Below are 24,729 nucleotides of genomic sequence, written 5' to 3'. Positions count from 1 at the left end.
TTTTGGTCTGAATGCCTGGTTATGCACAGGTGCACTCACATACAGCAAATGATTTAATTACTTTTAGATCAAGTTTAGTGGTAAGTTTTATATTTAATTCAATGTAAAGAATTTGCGCAAGTTTCAAGGCAATCTGAAAAACCAGAAAACTAAAATCAACAAACAAAACTTTGGGAGAAGCTAGCTACCTAACCAGCTAATTGTTAACAACACCAAGTGTCAACTGTCAGCTACCAACTGCCATGGAGACACAGACCTAAACCAGGACAAAACTAATAAAAAGGACAGCAAAGGGAGGGGAAGACAACAAGAAACAAGATAACTAAAGAAAAAAAAAACAATTTTAAGAAGAGCACATTCCTGAGAAGAATAATGGACCCAAAACTACAACCAGATGGATGGAGCCTAGATAGTTCAGTGATCCACTACCCAGAGGACATGACCAATGAAGCAGGGAGGATAAGAAATACAGAAGCAAACTGCAACAAATAGACTCAAACACCAAGGCTTCAACTATGAGAGCTATTGCTCAAGCAGGTTCACCCTCCCAGCCTTCAGATCCAAGCACTACTGCTCCAGCCTCCCATGTACACACAGCCTCCAGCACTCCTTCGCCTGCCCACTTTAACAGCACTCAGACACCCAGGACACCAGTGTCAGTGCAGTGCATTCAGGAATGTCTCTCCCTTCTATAAGTGGAGATAATAGAATTCAAACAAAACTTATGGTGCGTCCAAAATCGCATGCTAACATACACTGAAACAGTATGTGAGATTTTTGATGTCCAAAACCAATAGTATGAAACCAATAGTACATGAAGTGCATATTATTTCCTGGGAAATATTGCAGTATGCAAGCACTGGACACTAAGCTGGCATAAATATCCCACAATGTATATGTATGTATGAGTATATATATATTTTCACTTTACGAGGCGAAATACATTTTTTAAAGTTAGTTCATTCATCATTTGGTCACATCATTGTATGTATATGCACTATTGTGGTTGCAATGTTAACTATGTTAACTAAAGAGCCAACTAACGTTACCATTAATTAACATTAGCAATGTTATGTGACATAAATGAGAGGGAATAGGGGGACGTACTTAACTTTACCCAGGTAATTTAGGAAGTTACCTCTTTTCCTGTGCTTATTGCTAAATTTATTTTAATTCATGTTGATTCCCCATTGACAGATGACTTGACAGAAATTGATCCGTTGGCGCGCAGCCTTCAAAAGCCTGTTCACAGGCAAACGCAACACCACCATCAAAGGTTTTGAGTAAGTTCAAAGGAACAGCTGTTTCTCTTTCAGGGTTCCCGTGGGTCCTTAAAAAGTCTAAAAAACTCTCATTCAATAGCCTTCCAGGTCTAACAATGTCTTATTATTTTAAACAAAGAGTAATGCTATGAGTACTCTTTTTCACTTAATTGTACTATAAAATTAATTAATTGCCACCGAACAAAAAGGTTGACAAAGATAATTTTTGTCTGGGAAATAAGCATGAAGCTTTTGGCCTTAACAGTTGTGAAGTAGGTCTTAAACTGCAGTCTAAATAGTCCTTAAAAACTTTGTTTAAAAGTCTTAACTTGACTTGGTGGACCCTGCAGACACCCTGCTCTTTATTGTGTGTTCTTAACTAAACACTCTTAACTGTTTGCATCTGATAAAGTCTGCTGTAATAATAACTGTGAACATAACTGTGTTTCCTTTAGGACATTTGTCAAAGAAACTGGTCTCTTGAAGTCTTGAACCCTGCCTGGGTGAAGAAAAAAATGGGAAAATTTAAAGTAAGTAAGTTGGTCAGTTGTCACAACAGTAAGTCTTAAAAAATCTTATTTTATTGGTTAATATTTATGCTTTCATGTTTTGTAGGACTTGAAATGTCCCCAGTCAGGAGTTAGTACTGACGGTGGTGAGGCTACAGTAGCATCATGGAAGTGGTATGATGCTAGAGAGACAGGAAGAGAGAAAAACAGAGACACAAGAGAGAGTAAGGGAGATTGAGAGAGGTGAAAGAAAGAGATGAAAGATGAGAGATGCAGAAAATTGAGAGAGAAGAAAGAAGAGAAAGGGAGAGAATTGAAAGAGGAGAGAAGAGAGAGGGAGAGAATAGACAGAGAGGAGAGAAGAGACAAGGACTATTACCTGAGTAAATAACTGCTTTTAATTAATACATTTACTTGTAGGCTAATTGAGTACAATATTTGGAATGTAGTGGGTCTTGTATTTGAGTATAAATTTTAATGCTCCCTCCTCTGTAGTAGCTATTATGTAGAATGTAGGGTGGTGTAGTGTAGTATAAAGAGAAATATGTTCTGCTCTATTTTAATGCATATGCCACAGCAATTACAAGCAAGCAGTAAAGTTTAATAAAGAAGTGATTTCACATTACAATCAAAATATACTGTATTATTGTCCTAATTAAAACCATCAAATATATACTAATATAAAATATATATATGTATTGATTGACCACCACTGAATATATAGGCTACTGCACTAAAATACACAGTGCTATACTATACTATACAATACTACACTACTATGCACCACACACCATATAGGATATTATGTGATGCTCACATAAGATCACATATTTACAAACTATTTACAAGAAAAAGAATTAATGGGAGAACAGTCTTTGCCACAATAGTATTTTCACATATTTTCATACAGTCATGCTCTTGTAAGGCAGGTACTGCAGCCTCAGGAACTGAAACAGCTGCTGACAGTGTGTCCCTTAATGTGTCCCCTGATGCTATTTCAGCACAGCCAGATACTCCCCATTGTCTTCATCAGCAGGCTCCATGACATCCTCATCAACCACGTCACAATTCCAAACAGATGTTGTGAAGAATAGCACAACAGGCAACAACCTCCGCAGCAAATGTGGGTTTCACTTCAAGGGCCGCATTTTCTAACAGCCCTAGTACTCCTACAGATGTGAAGATTAACCAAAAACTCAAGAGGTTCATCATGCTTGCTGTCAGGTATTGCAGATGCTGGTAGATGTGAGGTTACTATGGTAATACGTCTCGCTACAACTAATGCTCTCAGGAAGTGATGTAGTAATAGGCTGAGTAGTGCATCCAAAAAGTCAAATACTACTGTTTATTCACACAAAAGTATGCTTAACGCGTATTGAGTATGTAGTGCACAGTATGCAATTTTGGACGCACCCAAACTGTTGGAGTCTGACACAATTCAACAGCTGAAAAATGAAATGAAACTGTTTAAAGAGGAAACCAATACTGGTGTTAGTTGAGAGAAAGTATGAATGTGCTTCATAGAGCAAATGAAACTCTCAGGCATGAACATGTCAGGTGAGAAAGGAGATGGAGCAGAGAGACACCCTTCTTATCAAGAGAGGCTGCTTAGGATGGAAGCAACAGAGCAGCATCCTCAAACTTAAACTAGAGACACAGGCTCACAGACTGGCTCCAGCAGCCAGGCAGCATCACAGGCCAGCCCTCCACCTAGTGGCTCCAGCAACCAAGCAGCATCACAGGCCAGACAAGCCAGCCCTCCACAAGACAACACTGCCCCTCCAGCCTTACACACAGCCCCTTGCCCAGCCAGAGTAGAACCAATCACAGAGGAACAAGGACCACTCTGTCACCAGCACCCTAAAACTGCAATCCTTATTGACTTCAATGGTAAATTCCTGGAACACAGAAAGCTGTTCCCTCGTAACAGTGTGGGGAAGTTTACTAATTAAACTTGGCTGTAACAAAAATAAATGAAATCTACTATAAATCAGCCAGTAAAGCAGGTCTTACTAAGAAAAGCTCTGCATCTAAACAGAGACTAAAAAAGAAAGAGTGGTATGACAGGGACTGCAAAAATGTCAGAAAAAAATTAAGACAGCAGTCCAACCTAAAACACTGTCAGCCACAAAACACAGACTTGTGACAAAATTATGCTGAAAACTGAGAGAATACAAACAGATAATAAAACATAGAAAAAAACAGACAACTTGGCCCACAAAATGGTAACATTTGGAATTGTTGGGTCTCTGTAAATTAAAGAGTACGGTCTTGACCTGCTCTATGTGAAAAGTGCCCTGAGATGACTTTTGTTGTGATTTGGCGCTATATAAATAAAAATTGATTGATTGAACATTTTGAAAAATTATATGAGCAACCTAACCTCACAATCTCAATCGTGAACAGAAACAGAGAAAAATTGACAATCCTTGAATCAACAATCAAAAATAATCAGAACCTCCCTTGATTACCTAATAACAATGAAAGAATTAGAAAACAGCATAAAAACACTTAAGTCTGGGAAAGCATGTGGAGCTGACGACAGCAGGACAGAGATGCTGAAACACAGCAGCCCTGAGCTAAAACAGGCCCTGCTTCAGTTGTTCAATCTCGTTCTTCAATCAGGTTGCTTTCCTGAGATCTGGAGCTGGGGGCTTATTTTCCCAATACATAAGCGTGGAGATAAATTGGACCCTGGCAACTACAGAGGCATCTGTGTGAGCAGTAATCTGGGGAAGGTGTTTTTGTGGCATTATCAATGCCCATATGCTGGCCTTCCTTACGGAACACAATGTCCTGAGTAAGGGGCAAATTGGCTTTTTACCAAATCACCGCACTACTGACCATGTTTACACGCTACACACCCTAATTAATCATCATGTACATCAAAAAAACAAGAGTAAAATTTTTGCATGTTTTGTGGATTTTTAAAAGGCTTTTGATTCTATTTGGCAAGAGGGATTACATTATAAAATTCCCCAAATCGGTGACGGGAGTAAACTTTATGACACAATTAAGTCAATGTCAGTAATAACTATGGAGTAAAAATTGGCAACAAAACTACAGATCTCTTCACTCAAGGGAGAAGCATCTTTCAGGGCAACAGCTTGTCTCCAACTCTACTTCACATCTAGATTAATGACTTAGCAGTACTGTTGGAGCAGTCTGGAACCCCTGACCTAACCCTTAACAATAAGGAAGTTAAATTCCTGCTATGTGCTGATGACCTAGTGTTGCTGTCACCCACGCAACAAGGACTACAGCAGCACCTGGACCTCCTGGAGCAGTACTGTCAGAACTGGCCCTTGACAGTCAACTTTAACAAATCTAAAATCATGATCTTCCAAAAGAAGCCCAAATCTAAGGAAACCAAATATCAATTCAAACTAGGAAACACCCATCTAGATCACAGCTTATATTACGATTACCTGGGGCTCAGAATCAGTGGGTCAGGTAACTTTGGTCTTGCAGTGTATGCACTGAACCAAAAAGCATGTAGAGCATTTCATGCAAAAAAGAAAATTTTACACAATAGACATACCAGTTAGAATTTGGAAAAAAATATGATAGAATAATCCAACCAATTGCCCTTTATGGTTGTCAGGACTACACTAGATGGGACAGGTATCCCATAGAGAAACTGCATGCAGAACTCTGTAGATCCATTTTTATCTGTTCCATTATTTACTATTGTGAATGTCATGTTATTGTTGTATTACCTTAATTTAACAGTGTTTCTATGCTTTGGCAACATTGCAACTTTACATAGTCCTGACAAAGCAAGCACTGTACTGTAAATGTGACCTTATAGTAGAGTTACACACACACACACACACACACACACACACACACACACACACAAAACATGTGCTGTGACGTTGCACTAACAACAACAGTTATTTCTGGGTAGACGACTGATGGTTGATTTGAATTGCGGAGCTGTGTAAACTTGGCAAACTTGTTTTTTTCTGTTGTCATTTTCAGCTGTAACTGTAACTTTTTTAGATATATAGTTAAACACGGTGGTCCGACCAATCTGACGTTTCTGTAACTGGATTGAACTGAACTGATTAGGGGTTGTGGGGAAAACAAAACAGACCCTTTGCCGAGTGGACTGAACTCTGAGACTATGGGACGAGTTACACACGCATGCTGGTGCTACAGTGCTACTAGCTTAGAAATGCCTGTGAAGTCTGCGGACAAAGTAGCTAAATCTGTCCACGGAAAAAATATTTTTTTTTCAGCGGATATCTTAGTTACAACGAGATTGAGCTAGCAAAGCAGTTTTGTGTTTATATGTGAGGTATTTATTCAGTTTGGGAAATGCCGCGATATCCAGAGAGCATTAGCCGAAGTTGGCTGGCTGAGTCAGCAGGGACTAGAAATCGTCTCTGTTGCTAGGTCGTTACTAAGGGTCGACCTACTTGCTGGAGTAGTAAACTAGGTTCCATTAGATAGGAGTCTACTGGCGTAACTGATTGTTTTCCAGGTATTAGTCATACCCCATGTATTTCCATGGAAACGGAGATAACACAAGCAAAACGTTTTTATTTTTAGAGCGAACTGCTTCACAATATGAATAACTTTTGTTTATATCTTTTATTTTGTTGGTAAATGTTGTATAATCGCAATATTACACGAGAGGGTGTGCTTTACCTTATTGTCAGTGCTTACGGAACTCGGCGCAAGCGCCTCGTTCCTGACCGCATCACTGTCATGCCAACAGTGACAGTAAAGCACACCCTCTCGTGTAATATTGCTTAATTAGCCCAATCATCTAACAACCTTTCACATTTGAATATGATTTCACTCACAAACACGACAACAACACCAAAAAAACCCCCAAAAAACAAAAAAACCCACCACAAACACACACACACACACACACACACACACACACACAAAACACATTTAATGTTTGCCATTTTCTTGTTCTTTTTTATTTATTCATTGATTTTATGAATTGTATTATCCTTGACACTTGGCAATATTGTTCACCGGACATTCATGCAAATAAAGCTTATTGAATTGAACTGAGTGAGGAATTAAAGGACAGAAAAAAAAACTCTTTTGACTGAATTTTTTTTCAAGCCACAGCCAAGTCATATTCCCCAACTGCAATTTGTAAAACATGTTACAGGTAACATGACTTGACGCCTGCTAAACAAATAACACAATATGTAAAATTATGAGGTTTGAGCACCACTCCACACATAACCATGGCTGCTGTTCTCTAATGCAGCCATCAAGTTTAAATACTATAGACCAACAGTGTTTTAAGGGAAGAAGACGCTTTTGAAAAAGCTCTTCTATTGCCAGTTTTCTTTTTTGTCATTTCAATGTGATTTTCAATCTATGAAATGAGACTGATACTTTTTTTTGCAAAGCTTGTCTCTGTTTATATATTTACTTTAATATAATCTATAATTTACTTTTTTAATTTTGTTTACGAATGCAGAATGTAGAATTCAGACGAACAAACAGTTGAAGCATCCATGTCAACATATAAAAAATACAATTTATGAATTTTATTAAAGCCATTCATTTGATCCTGAATTGTGAAGCACTCGGTAGTCTGTTTCAATATGACTACACTAAGCTGAAATGAGACAAGTGCACAAAAATTAGGCAAATAAATATTAATAATATTATTTATTTACCTAATTTTTAAATATTAACAATATTTATTTACAACACATAAATAAATGTAGGCCTTATGGATGGATAGATAGACCAATCAGTCTCTATCTTAAAAACAAATCTTGATTATGTGATTAGGTAAACGGCAAACAAAACAAGCCATCCTAGAAGCTGCAATAGACTGCGGTAGGAAGCCAGTCTGAGCTACCAGTTGTAAAGTGATGAAAGTTTGCATAAATGTTATTTCTGAATTTGAGAGGTGGCTAAACAGCATTTAGCACTACCACCATCTTGCTAATATACCTTACATTACATTTGTACATTTGTTTTTATTTCTTTCGGGAGGGGCAGGGGGTCAGGCAATGCTAGGGGAAACACTGCACATCACGTGAAGACACGGTTTATTTATGACCTTTAACTTGTACAGTGGGGCACGTAAGTTTCTCTACCTATTGCCCTATTAAAAAATCCACTTGTCCCCAATTAGAGGACAAGCCTTAATGTCAAGCACTGTCATGACTTTGCCTGATTTGCCTCCCTGCCTCCGGACGAAGAAAAAAGTCGCAGCGTGCCTCGATCTGCTCACTGTGGCAGACCTGTTGATGAACACTAAAGCATAAAGTTGTGAAAATGCCACAGAGTTGTTGTCTAATGGCTGTGTGATTTAGCTATCTGAGGCCCATGTTAATGCTAAACTAGCATCTTGAATAGAAGCACCTGCTTGGTTAATGAAACCCCACCCCAAATTCAAAAACTCACAAATCACACAAATGACCTATTTGCGCTAAGTGACTAAGTTTGCATCCCTGTGTTTGGCGGCTAAATCTTGGAAGGTATTCCACTACACTGATGGGTAAACGTTTGTACCAAAATAGTCATGTGTTGCAGCCAGAGACTCAGGCTCACACTGGGCTGCAGTACAACTTGCAGATTCTTTATTTACACACTTTACAACCAAAATGAAGCAGTATGTTGCTTACAGTCCGCCAGCATATTTTCTCTACTGTTAAAACCACTAAATTTGTGCAAACTACTGCAACATACAACAACAACAAGAGAACAAGTTGTTCTTCTACTACTTCTGCTTCAAAACTCTCTCACCTTACTTGTAGGCACAACCTGTTGGTGGAAGCCGTACAGCACATCCACAAAGCTTAATACTGCATAAAATGCTAAGTTATGACCACTGGATCCTGGAAAACATGTTAGATCAGTACATCTTGGAGTATAAAGATTACCTCCCTAGAAATGAATTTCTTTGCTGATATCCGATATTTCTTCTTTCTATTGTGGCCGATTGCCGATGCTGATACTGATATAGGCACATATTTTTTTTTCCAGCAGGCTGAGGAGACTATTACGTATGTAAGCAGATTGTACTCAGTATGATCAAGAAAGACAATATATGAAGGAAGAACTAGGGCACCGTCGCTCAGCCTTCCAACCAATTTCTCCCAGTGGCCACTCACGGTAATGCAGCGAAAAATCCCCCTGCGGCCCAAAAAGCATTTTCCCCATAGATCACCATTGTAAAACAGACGTCTGTAAAACTGTTGACAGGACACCTCGAACTGCAAACAACATCAATTATGACTTTTTCTATTATGAACTTTTGATTCATGGAGGTTTTATATTTGTAAAACTTTCCTCAAGCCGAGAAAAGCGATTTTGAAATCCGTGACATCATCACAATGAGCGGGAACTCGCGGGCGGGGCCAGCGGGGAAACACTACTGCGCATGTTCAGTGGGCCCCACAACGTGGAAGCAAACTCGGAAGCTAGAAACTTTTTTTGGCGTACGCGCTGAATGGGAGCCATTTCTGGTATCCAGCTCTTATAATACATCCATGAGCCGAACATAGCAACTCCTCGATGGACTGTTTCTCCCTGATGGTCCCGGTGCTGCCCATCAGACCTGCTGCTTCTTCCCACTTTAACCTGAATAACAAACTGGCAGCTGAGTGAAGTGGAACCTGCAGAGGAAACACCGGACCGTCAGGGTGAAACAGTCTGTGGGGGGAGGCACAGTTAGGCGGCGGAGGAGAGGGCAACAAATCGGCCTCTCATATTCGAAAGAAATGGCCAATGCCGATATTTCATTTTAGAGCTCTTATCGGCCGATACTGATGACATGCCAATAATATCGTGCATCCCTAATACACACTATATATATATATATATATATATATATATATATATATATATATATATATATATATATAAATAATGAAGACATGTGCACCATATGTGTTTTTTACCTTTATCTAAACAGTGCCAAAAAACTGTAGGAGTGCTCAAGACTGTCGGAGGCAAATCAATTAATTAATTAATATATTAATTTTACATTTAGAATGTTTGCACTACTGCCTACTTTTTGATATAAAGTTATATAGAAGTACATTATACACTGAAACAAATGTATATGTGACACAAAAAGGCAATTTATTATTTTGCTAGTGAAAAAATATGCATGGCTGATGGATTTTTTCATCTACAAGTCCCCTTGGCAGGTGAGTCAAAAAGTTAATTTTGGACACTGCAATCACACCTACTTACACTTAAAAATCCCCCCTCCACCTGTTGCAGGTCTTTGGACAGTGGGAGGAAACTGGAGCAGATGGAGGAAATCCATGCAGACACAACATATAAATTCAAACACAAAAGGCCTCAGCTGGGTTTGACCGCTGAACATTCAGGTAACACAGACTAGCAGTGACCTAACAGCCACCATGTATATTTAAAAACTACAGTAAATCTCAGCCATGTATAGGTAGTGACATCTGGCAGGTGGTCTGGATGGAATGTGCCCATCGTAAACTATTAGTCTAACATGTCGACACACAGTACGTCATTTTTGCTGCCTGAGTGCAGGTGTAAATGCATAGTGAAAGGACTAATGGCACTGTCCTGTGTGTGCTGGATGGAAAGTGCATGTGGAAAAGAAAATGGTGTGATGTTGGTGAGCCTCCCACCAGTGAAACCAATGTTCTCATGTAAGTGTTGTTTGTTGATGTTAAACATTATCTTCTAAGTATGTGTTGGTAGGTGCTAATCATCTCCAGACCTCAACGACACCCTGCTGTGGCTGCTAGGAGAGTGTGTTGTGCGAGTGTGTGTGCATACTCAGCCCTTCATTTTTTCCATTCCTATGTTTTTGTTTCATCTCCCCATTTTTTCCATTGCCTCACTAGACAGATAGGCAGGCAACACACACACACACACACACACACACACACACACACACACACACACACACACACACACACACACACACACACACATATTTAAAAAAAAAGTACAACACTGAAATAAAATTAAGGATGACGACTTTGGTTTGCTGATGGAGCAGTAGATGCACAGTGAAACCACACTCCCAGATCTATTGCAATTTACCCACTAAATAACTCAAAAACTTGACAATTATCAGCGAAAGGGATAGATGAGTGGGAAGAAATCACCAAAGGCCATAAAAGAGAGTAAAAAAATGCGAAAAACTCAAGGTATAAGCACCTCAGCGGTGAAAGCTAGCAACATCAAAGAGAGCGCACTCGCAATTGAAGAGACACTGCTGAAGCCAAGAGGAACCCTGGAACGAGCATAGACCCTGAAGACATAATTAGGGCAGTAAAGGAGATAAAAACTGATCTCAAGTGGGACAATGACAGTCTGAGACAAGAAATTAATCACCTGGGACAAGAATTCAATGGCAAATTTGACAACCTTGTGATGAAATGCAGAGTTTGTCTGACTGAGTTGGAGAAGCAGAGACACATGGGGAAAGGTGGAGGGATGGGCAGCAGAGGTGACTGAGGTACTCAGCACCTGCTTGGAACAGCAAAAAGTCCTGGAGCAAAAACTAATGGACTTAGAGTCCTGGAATAGGAGAAACAATATACACATCTTTGGCATGGCAGAGGAAAACTTGGTAGCACGGTTTATTGTGAAACTCCTCAGAAGTGAGTTGCTATTACCAAAAGACTTGGATTTAAAAATACAGCGGGCTCATTGGTCCCTGGCGCACAACCTCTGATCTGAAGCCCCACCAAGACCTATCGTTATCAACTTCCAGGAATTCACCATCAAGGAGGATGAGAGAATGAGAGAAGCTTGGAAAAAGGGAAAAATCCAGCTGGGCAACAGAACTCTCTACTTAGACTTTCTAGTTGACACTATGGATGTGAAATGCGATTGTGTGTAGCTTTGTATTTTGTATAATGTGTTCTGTGTGTTTTTTGCTTTGTACAGTTTGTTATTGTGCTGTTATATGTTTTAATTTTAAGGGACTGCAGATGAAAATTAGCTTGAAGTTAAATCTGGTACAGTGCATCATTTAGGTTAAAAACTGTCTTGATAAATAAATACAATTTCAATTATGCGACTGAGATAGTCAAGTAGCGCAGGGAATACAATGGGGTAAAGGAAGCCCAAAGGAAAAGGAGATTTGCTTTCAAATACCATACACGAAAATGTGGATCCATTGGGATATGGGGCTTGAACATACAGCAGTGCACAGGACACGCAGCGGGAGCTGAAGAGATGTGGATTTCCCGTGGAAGAGCCAGAGACAGCCCAGCCCAGAGAGTGAGGGAAAAACTCCAGGAATTCCAGAGGGGACACATCAAGCAAATATGAACGAGGACTTAAACTACAAAATCTGGGATGGCTTTACCCTCTCATTAGGAGGAGCAAGAGCAAGAGTTTAGAAGACTTTGTTTTTGGGAGCTACTAGCTCATTTATTATTTAGAATATGTATGACAAGGTCACATAACTTGAGAATTACTTCCTTAAACGTGAATGGCCTGAGTAATCCAGTCAAGAGGAGTAAAGTGCTAGCAAAAGTGGAAAAGGATCAGACAAGTTATATTTTTACAAGAGACACCCGTTAAAACAAGAACATAATAAGCTGAAAAAGTTTGGGGAGTTGAGGGCATATATATATTATTATCAAAGGAAGGATAGACAATGTTCTGGTCGCATTTGCTAATATACACACCCCTCCGGAGAGTGATAGGGAATTCTTTAAATTCCTATTTGATACAGTAATCTCTGAAAGTGAAGGAATTTTTGACTGTGTTGGAGAGTGGAACACAATGCTTAACTACTCTATCAATACAACAAGTACAACAAGACATAAATCCCATGCAGTTCAAAAGACCTCAATATGTTAATTCAAGAGACAGGTATGTATGATTGTTATTGATGATGATTGATTGTTTGAGAGAAACCTCTATGCACTAGAAAAATACTTTACTCACTATTCAGCTAATCATCAGGTGCACTCCAGAATAGACTATTTCCTACTGAACACTATAGATAGACACAGGATGGGGAAAGTGGGTCAATAGGAACAGCAGATGTATCACATCGCAATGCAATTTATTTAACTATAAACCTGACACTAAATATATGTAATACATATAATACATAGTATATAATACATCTGCTTCAAAGCAGATGGCTGCCCACCAAGAGCTGGGTTCTGCTTGATGTTTCTTCCCGTTAAAGGGGAGTTTTTCCTTACCGCTGTCGCCAAGTGCTTGCTCATGGGGGAATTGTTGTGTCTCTGTAAATTAAAGAGTACAGTCCAGACCTGCTCTATGTGAAAAGTGCCCTGAGATGACTTTTGTTGTGATTTGGTGCTATATAAATAAATTGAATTGAAAAATTGAATTGAAATTGAATTTGACAATAAACTTCCGTAGTTGGCTCTCTCAGACCTCCAGGTTTAGACATGGAGACAGATAATTTGTAAGGTGGAGTAAAGAAGGAAAAACAAAATTCATAGAGGGAAAATTTTTAAAACTTTTGAAAAATTCAAAGGAGAATTGAATTCAGAAAATTGGGACCTGTTCAGATATTTAAAGCTAAGACATTTCTATGATACAGATTTTTAAAAAAGGATTTTCAGCAGAAGGTGAATGAAGTGATTGAAGTGTTGACAGGTAACCCCGTAAAAGATTGTTTCTAAACTGTACAGTACGAAATAGAAACTCACTATATGTAAAATTGAAATGGGAACTAGAATTGAACATTAAAAAATAAATAGGCTAAATAAAAAATATATATGTATATGTGTGTGTGTGTGTGTGTGTGTGTGTGTGTGTGTAGAGGGAGAGTGAGAGAGAGAGAGAGAGAGAGAGAGAGAGAGAGAGAGAAAGAATCAGTTTAACAATGTTTTAAATCAAAGATGCCAAACTTTTGCTGGTTTTAGGTTCTCAAATGTCATGATTCAATGCCTTTCTTTGGCATGCATGATAGAAAACTGTTTACCTTAGGGTTTTGGACTGCTGGTTGGACAAAACACGACGTTTGACGACATAACTTAAACTCTCAATAGTACCTTTAGGTGGATTCCAGTTCCTACAAATAAACACCATCATTGTTTTGAAACCCCCAGCTCTGAACACTTCTGTGGTCTGTCCAGCCACAAAATCCACTTTCAGCCAAAAAGGCATCAGGTTATGGAATCCAGACTCTGACATGTACATTCCACATCTGAACAGGAAAATAAGACATGCAGCACAATGACACATCTGTCCCTTCTCCAGCTTTATCGGCCTTCCAGTGAACTTGTGGACAACTTCAGAATAATGGCAGTAAACCTCTCACTCTTCCATGCAGTTTCATTAATCCTGAGTCAGTGCATGTCAAACAAAAAAACTGCTCAGATTTTCCATTTGGCTAAAAACTTTTTCATTTTTTCATCAAGATGGTCAGAAAATTTCAGATGAATGTTTCCATCCACTCATCCATTCATCTATGTTTAAACTGCTTATCCTGTTGTGTGAGACAAAATTAAAAATACTCTTTGGAGAAGGAGACAGGGCATAACTTGCTGCCGAATATATGCATCAACATACCACAACCCGAGGGACAGTGAATAACCTAGACACAGACACACAGACAAATACATGCATAGGATATACTGTATGTATGTGTGTGTGTATATAATAAATACATACATATATACAAAACACACACACATATACACACACACACACACACACACACACACACACACACACACACACACACACACATAAAGACATACATATTAGGGATGTCAACAGTTAACCGTTAATTGGTTAACTGAAGAGAATATTTTTGACTGGTTACGCATTTCAGTCTATAGGTTAGTTTGCATACACAATCTGCTAACGGCTAGACAATTACATGTTCACAACATCTCAGATCTTCTTGAATGGATAAAGTACCAGTGTAAAACCGACTTCTACACGGAGTGTTGCATTATGTGTTGTTTGTAGCATTAATGTTGCTAGGCTAGCGAGCGTCTTAAAGTCTGTTTATAGTGAGTGTGTCAGGGTCAGTCAGCCCTAAAAGTGTTTTGTTAGTCAGGTTTAACCTGCAGGAGTTTATATAGGCTTGTGTAATGTGTTTTTCTGCCATAGAGGAAATAAATTCATGATGTGTGAAAATGAGTCCAAAGTGTCTTCTGACATCTCTACTGCAGAAACGGAATATGTCAAGCCACTGTTGCAGATAATAAGGAGCTCGAAAAGACAAACGGGCAGCTGTATTAATGCTAACTGCTGGAGAAAATAATTTTTTACTAACAGCTAACATTAGCTCTGAACACCTACTGCTGGACAGCTCTCACGAATGAAAGCTACACCAAAACTTTTCTTAAAAATTAACTAGTTAGTTATCGGTTAATGGGTGTCAGTCTGTTGAAACCAAAAGTAACAGAAACTGACATCCCTAATAGATATACTATAAATAATTAAGATATATCAATCGTAGTGTTATGTTAATGTTATTTTGTTTCATTGACTCTTGATGCTTGGGCAATGTTGTTGTTGTGACATTAATGCCAATAAAAAAAATTGAGTTTAATGCTAATCACTTTGCTGGAAACTTTGATCAGACATATTTATTAATTAATTAATATTATTATTATTTATGTATGTAATTTTACATCAGAAGTATAGTAAGACCAGGATTTGAATTTGAATCTTCAACTTAAATCATGATGATCTCATCTGTTGCCACTGGGTGTGTCCTGCTGGAAAAGTCCAGGAGACTTGCCTGACTTTCCAGACCTACATCAGAGTTTCCCCTGACCTAAATCTGTTCTTCCATGCTGGTTTTAGTCAGCTTTCTGCTAGAGTTGGGCTGACAACACTCTAATTGACTGATTGCACAAGTTGGAAATACACTCTGCTTTATTCCTGTGAAATGATCCATCTGAAAATGTTCCCATTCTCTCCAACCAATCAATTTATCCTTAATGTGTGTAAATTATCCCTTCGGCCTTATTTAATACAAGGCCATTCCACTGAAGTACACTCATTCCTTAACAGAACCAAAACAACTGAGTATTTTCAAGAATACATGACAAATACACACACACACACACACACACACACACACAGCAGAATATTCTGCTATACAATACATAAGCTGACCTACAAATCCTTGCTCAGTGGAAAAGCAGCAAGATCGTGGAAGAGAGGGAAGAACAAACAACAACAACACAAGTAATTTTTTAACCAAAAGCCCTTTGCCCTTCTCCTCTGTTAGTTTTCCTTTTCCATCAATGTCAGCGAACCCCTATAGGACACCACCAAACACTAGCTCATCTCACTGTAGACTGTGCACATGTGGTGGGTAAATCGCCCGTGTGTATGAGCTATTTGTTATATGTATATATGTTTGTATGAAGCAATGTGGATCAGCAAATAAAGCTAAATTTAAAAAATTACATAACTTTATTACCTTGAACTTATACACTACAGTGGCACCTGCATTCATTGTGGACCAGTTTTCTTGTCGATCTGAAAACTGAGAAATTGGACATATAACGGATAGTGGCCAAGCTAAGTCAAGTTTAACAGCAATAAATATGGATCCCAATTCTAGTTTTGACACCAATAGTTGGTTGAAAATACAGAAGATGCATACATAAGAGGAGAATGAGAGGACAACTGGGCACGTGTTTGGTGAATGACCAATGTTAGCTACTAATACCAAACCAGTGTTTCCCCTATATTCATTCTGCAGCGGCACACCACTGTTGCAAAATTTCACACAGTCATTAATATCAATGGGTTACTAACGATTTTCACTCGCACACTGTGCGAGCATAACACCCTAGTTACAGTGGAATTGTTTTGAGTCATCCTCCCTCCCCTCATTCTTCAAAAGGACAACTACATGAAAGGTACTGTTATAAAAGTAGTGTATATCCGTTAAGGAATAGGGCAGTGCGTAATGTGTGTACGTAGCAAGTGTGTGGTTGAGCCAGCGGCAGAAAAGTGATGGTGAATGTGAGCTTGTCTATTGTTTCCACAAATGCTGGAAAAGTGACGGGGGTTAGCCCCGAAGTTAGTAACAATGGGTTAGCCTAACCTGACCAGGCTTACCTAAGGTGGACTAACCTTAAAGGTGAACCAGCTATTCTCATGTTAGTCTCAATGTCAGCCACTCTCAAACAGAGAATGGAGAAATCTTTTACAGCTGAGTCTCTTCTGAAATTTGATCAGCCCATAGCAGCGTGTCCTGTGGGGAAACTGACATTATGTGACATCAATGTGAAGTAAAAAAGATTTTTCAAACTTCCATGAAACCAGTCACAGGTGCAAATCAGAGCTGTAGTAAATTAAAAATGATGATCAATGAAGATTGTACCTTCAGTAAGTTTTCTCATCTTTCACCTTTCACTTGCACTTAGTGGCGCTTGTCACAGAAGTTTAAGCTCGGTGACTGGACTCTTGCTGAAATGTATCTTGGGAGTTGTACTGTCCAACTCTATTCAATAAGATATTAAACCTATAAGTTGCTCTTTAAACGTAGGTCCTGCGGGTTATCACCATCCTTCAGCATTCAGCAATACATGAAATCTGAGTGAGAACACTACCTGATTGTTTTGCTGTTGCTGAGAAGTCTATCTGTATTTTTTTAAATTTAGCAACTAACCACAGACCAAATAAAGTTAAGGCTTGTTTTTATGCTCAGTAGAGTAGATTCTGTGACAGGTTGCATTAAAGCTATTCTGTGGAACCTCACTGTACTTAGAGATTTTGTAGTTAGTTTTACCTTTCATTTGTATCAAAGCATCTTTTTTCAGTGCAATGCTACAGTAACTGTAGGCGGCGTATTTTGCTCCCATATAAAAACACTTTTTGTATTCAGCTGTTTTCCACTGATTTTCCACTGAGTCTGATTTTCCCTTGTCTGACTATTGTTCTCTACTCAGGGTTCAACATAACCCATGGCACGATAGCCCAAGCCAGAAAAAATTTATGCAGGGCCAATCAGAGTCTGTGACGTGAGCGCATTATGTCATCGTTTTCAAGACACGTGACCAAGGAAATGCATTGTGATTCGCTCAAATACTTGTGGGGAAGGCTGCGATCTTAGCCCAGTAGCCTCTTACTGGTGAATCTGATGGGTCACCAAATATGGTGTAATACCAGTACTCGAAAAAAATATCAGCGAAAGAAACTTACAAGGCTACGAAAAGAAAATGGAGCTTTCTATTTTCTTGAAAGCAACAATGCTCCTGGGTAGAAAAACGGACTGTGGTATGTTTTGAACAGTTTGCTGGCTAACTTGCTAGCCAGTTAGCATCCTCACTGTGTAGTTATGTGCATGTCTTCTGTGTAACTTTGAGAGCAGCAGCTTCGGAGACACACAGCTCTCTGTTTAAGTTTTAATCACCAAGTTTTATAAACGGCAACATACAGTTTACTTAAAACCAACAATATGCTTGCTGCTGATCACCAGGAGTGTTTTTTATGACATTACTGAGGTGTAGCCTTCATCTCTGTGGTTCCTGCCAACTTTGTCAACATCTACTGCAGAAATCTCTCTTCTAAAGTATAGATATTGCAGCTGTTGCTCTGTCTGTTTGTTTAACTGTGGTTAATATAGGTTTAATCCTTCAGTAACTTACCTGAGTTTTAATCCAGAGTGGACACAAGCAAATACTATTATGTTCTTTCTCTCACTGTTCACTGTTAGTACATTTCTGCAGATCTCTCATCATTTATTGAATTGTTAATGTTGATGTTGTTAATGTTAATTTGTATATTGGGCGTATTGTCAAGGTCATCAATACTCGCTGAAATGTTATTATCATAAATTCTGTTCTCTTCTCCCTTTGTGTTCCATACTATCTGGCTTTATACAAAATATGGAGAAATCTACATTTATACACCATTCATTTACTGATCCAATATGTGCTTAATTTTATATTTTGAATATCTGTGTAATATATCAACATAACATATCAAATAACTAAATGAAAACAACTAAATCTAAAAGTGAACTATGTATAATAAATCACCAAAATTATGGAAATGGTTATTTCAATTTTTTGACTGCCAGGCCAGTGAAAATATACAGGGGGCCAAGAAAACTTATTTACTGGCCAAGTGGGCCTGTCGAAATGTTACGCTGAACCCTGATACTGCTGATGCACCTTAACATTCACTAACAACAAAGCTTTAGTCATTGCTCAAACCACCATTCCCACCATGCCACACCCACCAATACTGACGTACAGTAAATTCCGGATACTTTATTACGTCTACTTGGATCACTTCCCTATTGATTTACACAACCCTAACTGTTATACACAGTACGTTATAAATCTGCATGACTTGCAGTTAATGGAAACATTTTTGTCCTGTTTGTTATGGGTTTGGTGGCTAGAAGTTGGAGGAAAGACATTTAATTTAACTTAATAGAACTTCCTGGCTCCTCCAGTCCGCATGTCGGAGTGTCCTTGGGCAAGACACTGAACCCCAAATTGCTCCTGATGGCTGTGCCATCAGTGTATGACTGTGTGTGAATGGGTGAATGTGACTCATAGTGTAAAAGCGCTTTGAGATGTCGGAAGACTAGAAAGGCGCTATACAAGTACAGTCAATTTACCATTTACGTGATTTTGAGATCGCAGAGGGATTTCTTCATTTTTCTGCATCGCTCAGTAGGTGTTCACTGACATACACATACACGACTGGTTGTGAGGGTGAGCTGCTGGCAGGTAGACCTCATTTATGTTTACTTGTGTTATTTACCTAATTTATGTGCACTCGTTTCATTTCAGCTCAGTGTGAGCGTCTACTGCATTTAGCTGTCATTTATGGTAGCGCTAAGTTTCTCTCCTCTCCTCTGTTTCACTGCGGGCGGGGCTGAGCGCTCCGTGCATGTGTGAGTATGTGTCCTCTGTGCGGTGCAGAGGAGAGACAGTAAACCAGGTCGACTTGCCAACAACTACACTTCCTGTGTTACTGTAACTGCAATAAAGGCTTTGTGAATAAAAAGCCAATAAGAATAATGTAATCCACACAAAAGATGGAGAGACAAGGGGTGGGGTCCTTTAAAATCACAAAGTTACGATGGTAGAGGCTCAGTCAATGACTGTCAGCCATCAGCGATGGACGATGGCATCCGCCCATCTGCCCAACCCTAGTAAGATGCTTTCAAATTAATTAATTCATTAATTAATGCAATTAACTTTAACTAAAAAGACTGCAGACCATTTATCTTATCTGACAGTTATGTTTCATATTTACATTGTATTTCAGTGAAATAAGGACATCAGTGAATAGCTTGGCACACAGTATACTGGAGCAAGAGACTGAAAATAGTACACCCATTTCTATTCATTCAATCAAGAAGCGGTTTTGAATCAAGAATTGATTCTGAATCAAATCGGCACCCAAATATTATGATAGTATTGAATCTGGAGATGAGCATATTGCCCCAGGACTACAAAATAACTGCCAACATTCGTTACAACCTGTATTTTTCATCTCTTTGTTCCATCTTGGTATAAAATTTAAATCCCTATGGACAGATTGTGATTTTTTCACTTAAGTGCATGACACTCAAAAGGTACGCGCACAAACTGGTACGTGACACGTGATTCAAAATTAATGCCTCAACCATGAGCCGACAGAGCAAATATATATATATGTATATTGTTTTTAACTATGCTTAACAGTGGTATGCTTAAAGTACGCTGTGTGAGCTAAGAATACTCATATGTTTTGTTTTATGAAAGTATTCAGTTTAAGTTATGTTCCTCTTTCATCACCAACACTAGGATATTTTTTCAGCTTCAGCTACCACATAAACATCCTCCTAAGGTAAGCAGTCACAGGGATGCAAGCAAAACCCTGAAATAGATCAATATGTTCAGTGTACTTTACACCTTTGTTACTCTCTTGTCTGCTTTAGTTGACTATTTCAAAATCTACTGTTCAGCAGAACCAGACTGGTACCAAATTCCAAATGAATATTAATGGTCACTTCCCAACGACACATATCTGTGTGTCATATGAGGACAAAATTAAACAAAATAACTCAGAGTAACTAAGGAACCAGGAAGTGTGTACTCTTGTTAGCTCAGTCATAACAACAGCATTATTATCTTAACCATTACCTCCATCTAGTGGTCTTAATCCATTAGAGTCGGTAGTGGGTTCATGCTCTGATGGAAATTTGTTTATCTGATACTGTCACTCAAAGAGATATACATATGACCTGTACAGTATAGCACCAAACTCCATCGAGTCTTTTTGCTCAATCGCATTAAGTGCATATCTCGCAGAAGAGAAATCCAAAGGAACCACTCTTAATGTCGGCGCACATCCAATACACTAAAAGGCACGCAGCACAATGAAATGCCAACGTTCATAAATGTTCCACCTATGTTACACACTGGGAAGCTGAGAAGCACAGATTTAAGGCACTTTGTTTGACCTTACCTGCCGTGTCCCTTCGTTGAATAAATCCTCCGGTACTTTGCAGGCGATAAGGGCGTTTGGTAAATCAGTAAACTGGACATCTACCGTCGCCTCTTCCTCAGCGTCCTTCTCTGACTGCTGCATGACGACTTGACTTATACTGTTTTCTGGAAATACATAACAAAGACCTTTGAAGCAAAGCAAAAACATATACACATACTTATAATTCTGACTTCGCTAACGCCCACCATCTGTCTTCCTAGCTGTTAGTGGCTAAGATAGTGATCTATTTACGTACCTATAGCTATAGACGTTATTTCATGATAATGTGGAGTTAAATAGCGCTGTCTACGATATTGCTCTCTAAACAATCAACAGAAATATAGCCGTGCTCCCTTTCAGTATATTAGCTTAGTTTACAAGCTGCTATAAGCTGGCTAGCTAGCAATTTATACTAACCTGGGACCTGAAATGATACCGCTAAACAAGCGAAGCACACGATATTCCGTGAGTATCTTCACTTAATTAACTACGAGTGAAGACAGTCGTTTGGTAGTTAGTATTGTCTGAAACCAAAACAACACAATATTCTCTGTTTAGCCTGTAACTGCTAATAAACCCCCCCGGAACTGCGGTCAAACTAGCCCCCACATTGTTTTGCGCTATGTGTATATACTGGCCATTACGGTAAGAGCGTTTAAGAACTGATTTCAAAATAAAAGCAACCTTCCGGTGAATGTGATATCACATTCATTCAGTCAATCAATCTGCCAATAATAAATGAATAAATAAACAAACAAACAAACAAATAACTAACTAGATGAGACAAAATGAATAATTATTAAATAATAAATAAATGAATAATTATAAAAAAATATAATAACTTCTGCCTGCAAACTATTTCAAAGAAAGCTTGAGGCTTTGTCATTTCAATTGTGTGAATAATTAGTCAACCTTAATAAGATACAATTGTTCTGGTGCAAAATTAAATTACTTATTATATTTATTATTTTAGAACCTATGTTATTGGCTGTGGTTCTTTGTTTGCTAAGGTTGTTTTTGTTTTATTTTATTTTGTTTTATTTCACTGTCTTTTAATGCACTGATCAGTAGAAGTGCTCCTAATTTCATTGTATTCTGTACAATGACAATAAAGGCTTTCTATTCTATTCTATTCTATTTTAAAGAATACATTTCCAAAGACCAATCTGACTTTAAAGCACCAAAATGACAGACTGTCATTGAAAAACTTGACAATATCAGGATACTCTGGTGTTGAATTTCAAAATTAAAGCCCTCTAAAATGTCATACTTGAGCTATGATCCCTCTGAATTCAGATAAGAATAAAAGGTTAACTTCCTGTTTCCACTAGGGCTGTAGTCTCCCAGTTGACTGGTCGATTACTTTGTTGATATGCTCCTGTCTGACCAAATACTCATTAGTCGAATAATCGTCGTGTTACTTTCATAACGAGAAAAGTGCTACATCAGTAGCCTTCAAGGATTAATCCACTATTTCCTGTGGCAGGAAGGTCAAACTAACAAATTACCTGTGAAAATTGGGGTGTATTCAAAACACCCCTGTTGCTTTCACAACTTTGAACTCGCCCAACCTAATGGAGACTGCTAGGTCTAACTGTAGTGAACATTTACTGAGCGTTTATGTACTGAACATTTAGTCAGTGTTTCTCACATAATTATAACAACGAGAACCCCTGTCAGGCCAAAAAAATATTTTTCTAATCCCAAAAATCTATTCATTTGGAAATCAATAGCGCTTGGGAGCCTCTGTGCAGTGCTGTTCTGAAACGTGAGTCAACCTCTGTGTCATTGCCTGAGAAGCTCTTAGTAGTATAACTCCATTAAGAATAGGGCAGTGTGTAATATGTGTGCATAGCGAGTGGGAAAGAACGAGCGGCAGAAAAGTGACGGTGAATGCGAGTAGAGCAGAAGAAGAGGTTAGCAGTAAGTTGTCAGTCTGGCAGTAAACGTATAGTACAGACTACAGTGTGTCAGTTAATAAATGCTGCAGCCTCTCAAGAGTCACGTCTGTTATTTCCCCAAGTGCTGGAAAAGTAAAGGGGGTTAGCTCTAAAGTTAGCAACAATGGGTTAACCTAACCTGAAGATGCTAAACAGAGAAATAGAGAATGGAGAAATGTGTGGCTGCTGAGTTCACTCTGTCCTGTATCATCCAACAATTTTTATTTTTTTTCCCCCAGGCGACTAATTGATTGGTTGAAGACTGTGTACGATTTCAGTCGACCAAGATTTTCTTTGGTTTTTCTTTGCATAAACGTAGCCGGCTGATCAGGATGTGCCTACCTGAATAAGTGTGGAGCCCACAGTATATACTGTAAGGCAGCATGCCCACTGTCCAGCATCCTACAACCTCCTCAGTGAGTGGTGTAGGAGTGGCAGGGCCCGTAGGTGGAGGGCTCCACCTGTGCTAATAGAACCAGGGCTATAATATTGTAACTATCGTTCTATCCCACACAGGCTCTGCCCTCCAGTGAACTCTATGGGTACAGTGGATCGGGTGAAACACAGCTGACATACACACCCACCTTTTTTTACCAGTCTTGGGTCGATCCACTGAGCACAGACTGTGAAAGGAGCCCAACATGTCTAAGAGATAGAACCATATGAATGGACAGGGCATAGACCACGACGCTGCCATGCATATGTCCTTGGTACTCATCCTACTAAACAAGGCTGCCGGCACTGCCACACTGTTGTAGGATTTTGTGCACTCAAATATCTATGGTTTTATGGGTGAATTTATGAATTATTCTTGTGTACAACTCCAACATGAAATTATTTGTCCAGTGACATAATTCATATTAGAGTAGGTATGATAATAGGGAAATAGTCCTCCTTGCTGGCCACACAAGAGAGGTCAATTAGAATTATGATTACTAATCTTAATTATGATTTTGCAAGTGTAAAGGTCTTTTAAGGTTAAGTGACTGAGATGCAAGCACAAGAAAACAAACAAGTTCACTTTAATTACATACACATTTATTACTAATACTACAGCTACACGTACTAAACACTACAACATTTTACAAACAAGACACAAGAGGGAAAGGGAAACTGGTACACAATGCTATGGCTACTGAATGATTCAAATGCATGATGCAGAGTTATCTATTGTGCAGTCGGTATGAGAGACCTGATTAACAGATGAGATGACTGTGGTCTGGGAAGCAGCGAGTCAAATCAATGGTACCACAGCTTAGTTCTGAATTGCCAATTGAAGTTACAAATTTTGAAAGCACCAGGGTTAAACAAATTGATGATAGTTTTGTATGAATACTTGCTTGCTCCCTGGGGTGGCCTCTTTCAGAGAATGGAGTCTGATGTGCTGGGGTGAGAAGCTGGAGTCTGGATCTTGTAATGATGAGTAAGTTGGCCAGTCCAGACTTGAGAAGTTTCCATCAGAAGAGAGCTCCTGGCTTATGCTCTCATGCTCTCCTAAGCTTGATCCTCAACTCATGACTCTACCTTCTGAGGTTTCACCTCCTGTTGCTCTGAGTCACATCTTCAGACTAGCAAACTGCAAGCTTTCTATCAGCATAGCAGAAAGCAAGAAGACAA

At 38.9% G+C, this 24,729-nt stretch overlaps 1 protein-coding gene across 1 annotated transcript in view; it reads right to left on the bottom strand.

Annotated features, from left to right (window-relative positions):
- rcan1b (regulator of calcineurin 1b) overlaps positions 1–21,811 on the bottom strand; it is a 50,449-nt gene extending 28,638 nt beyond the window's left edge. The window contains exons 1-2 of the mRNA XM_042404537.1: positions 21,590–21,811; positions 21,152–21,297 (exon numbers count right to left, since the gene is read on the bottom strand). Coding sequence (XP_042260471.1) covers positions 21,152–21,274 — 123 coding nt within the window. The 5' untranslated portion in view covers positions 21,275–21,297; positions 21,590–21,811. The remainder of the gene's footprint in view (positions 1–21,151; positions 21,298–21,589) is intronic.
- Between the last annotated feature and the right edge of the window lie 2,918 nt (positions 21,812–24,729).

This window comes from Thunnus maccoyii, chromosome 24 (genome assembly GCF_910596095.1).
Source record: "Thunnus maccoyii chromosome 24, fThuMac1.1, whole genome shotgun sequence".
Classification (NCBI taxonomy): Eukaryota; Metazoa; Chordata; class Actinopteri; order Scombriformes; family Scombridae; genus Thunnus; species Thunnus maccoyii.
The sequence above is the reverse complement of the archived record's forward strand: the minus strand, read 5'-3'. Positions and strand labels throughout refer to the sequence as shown.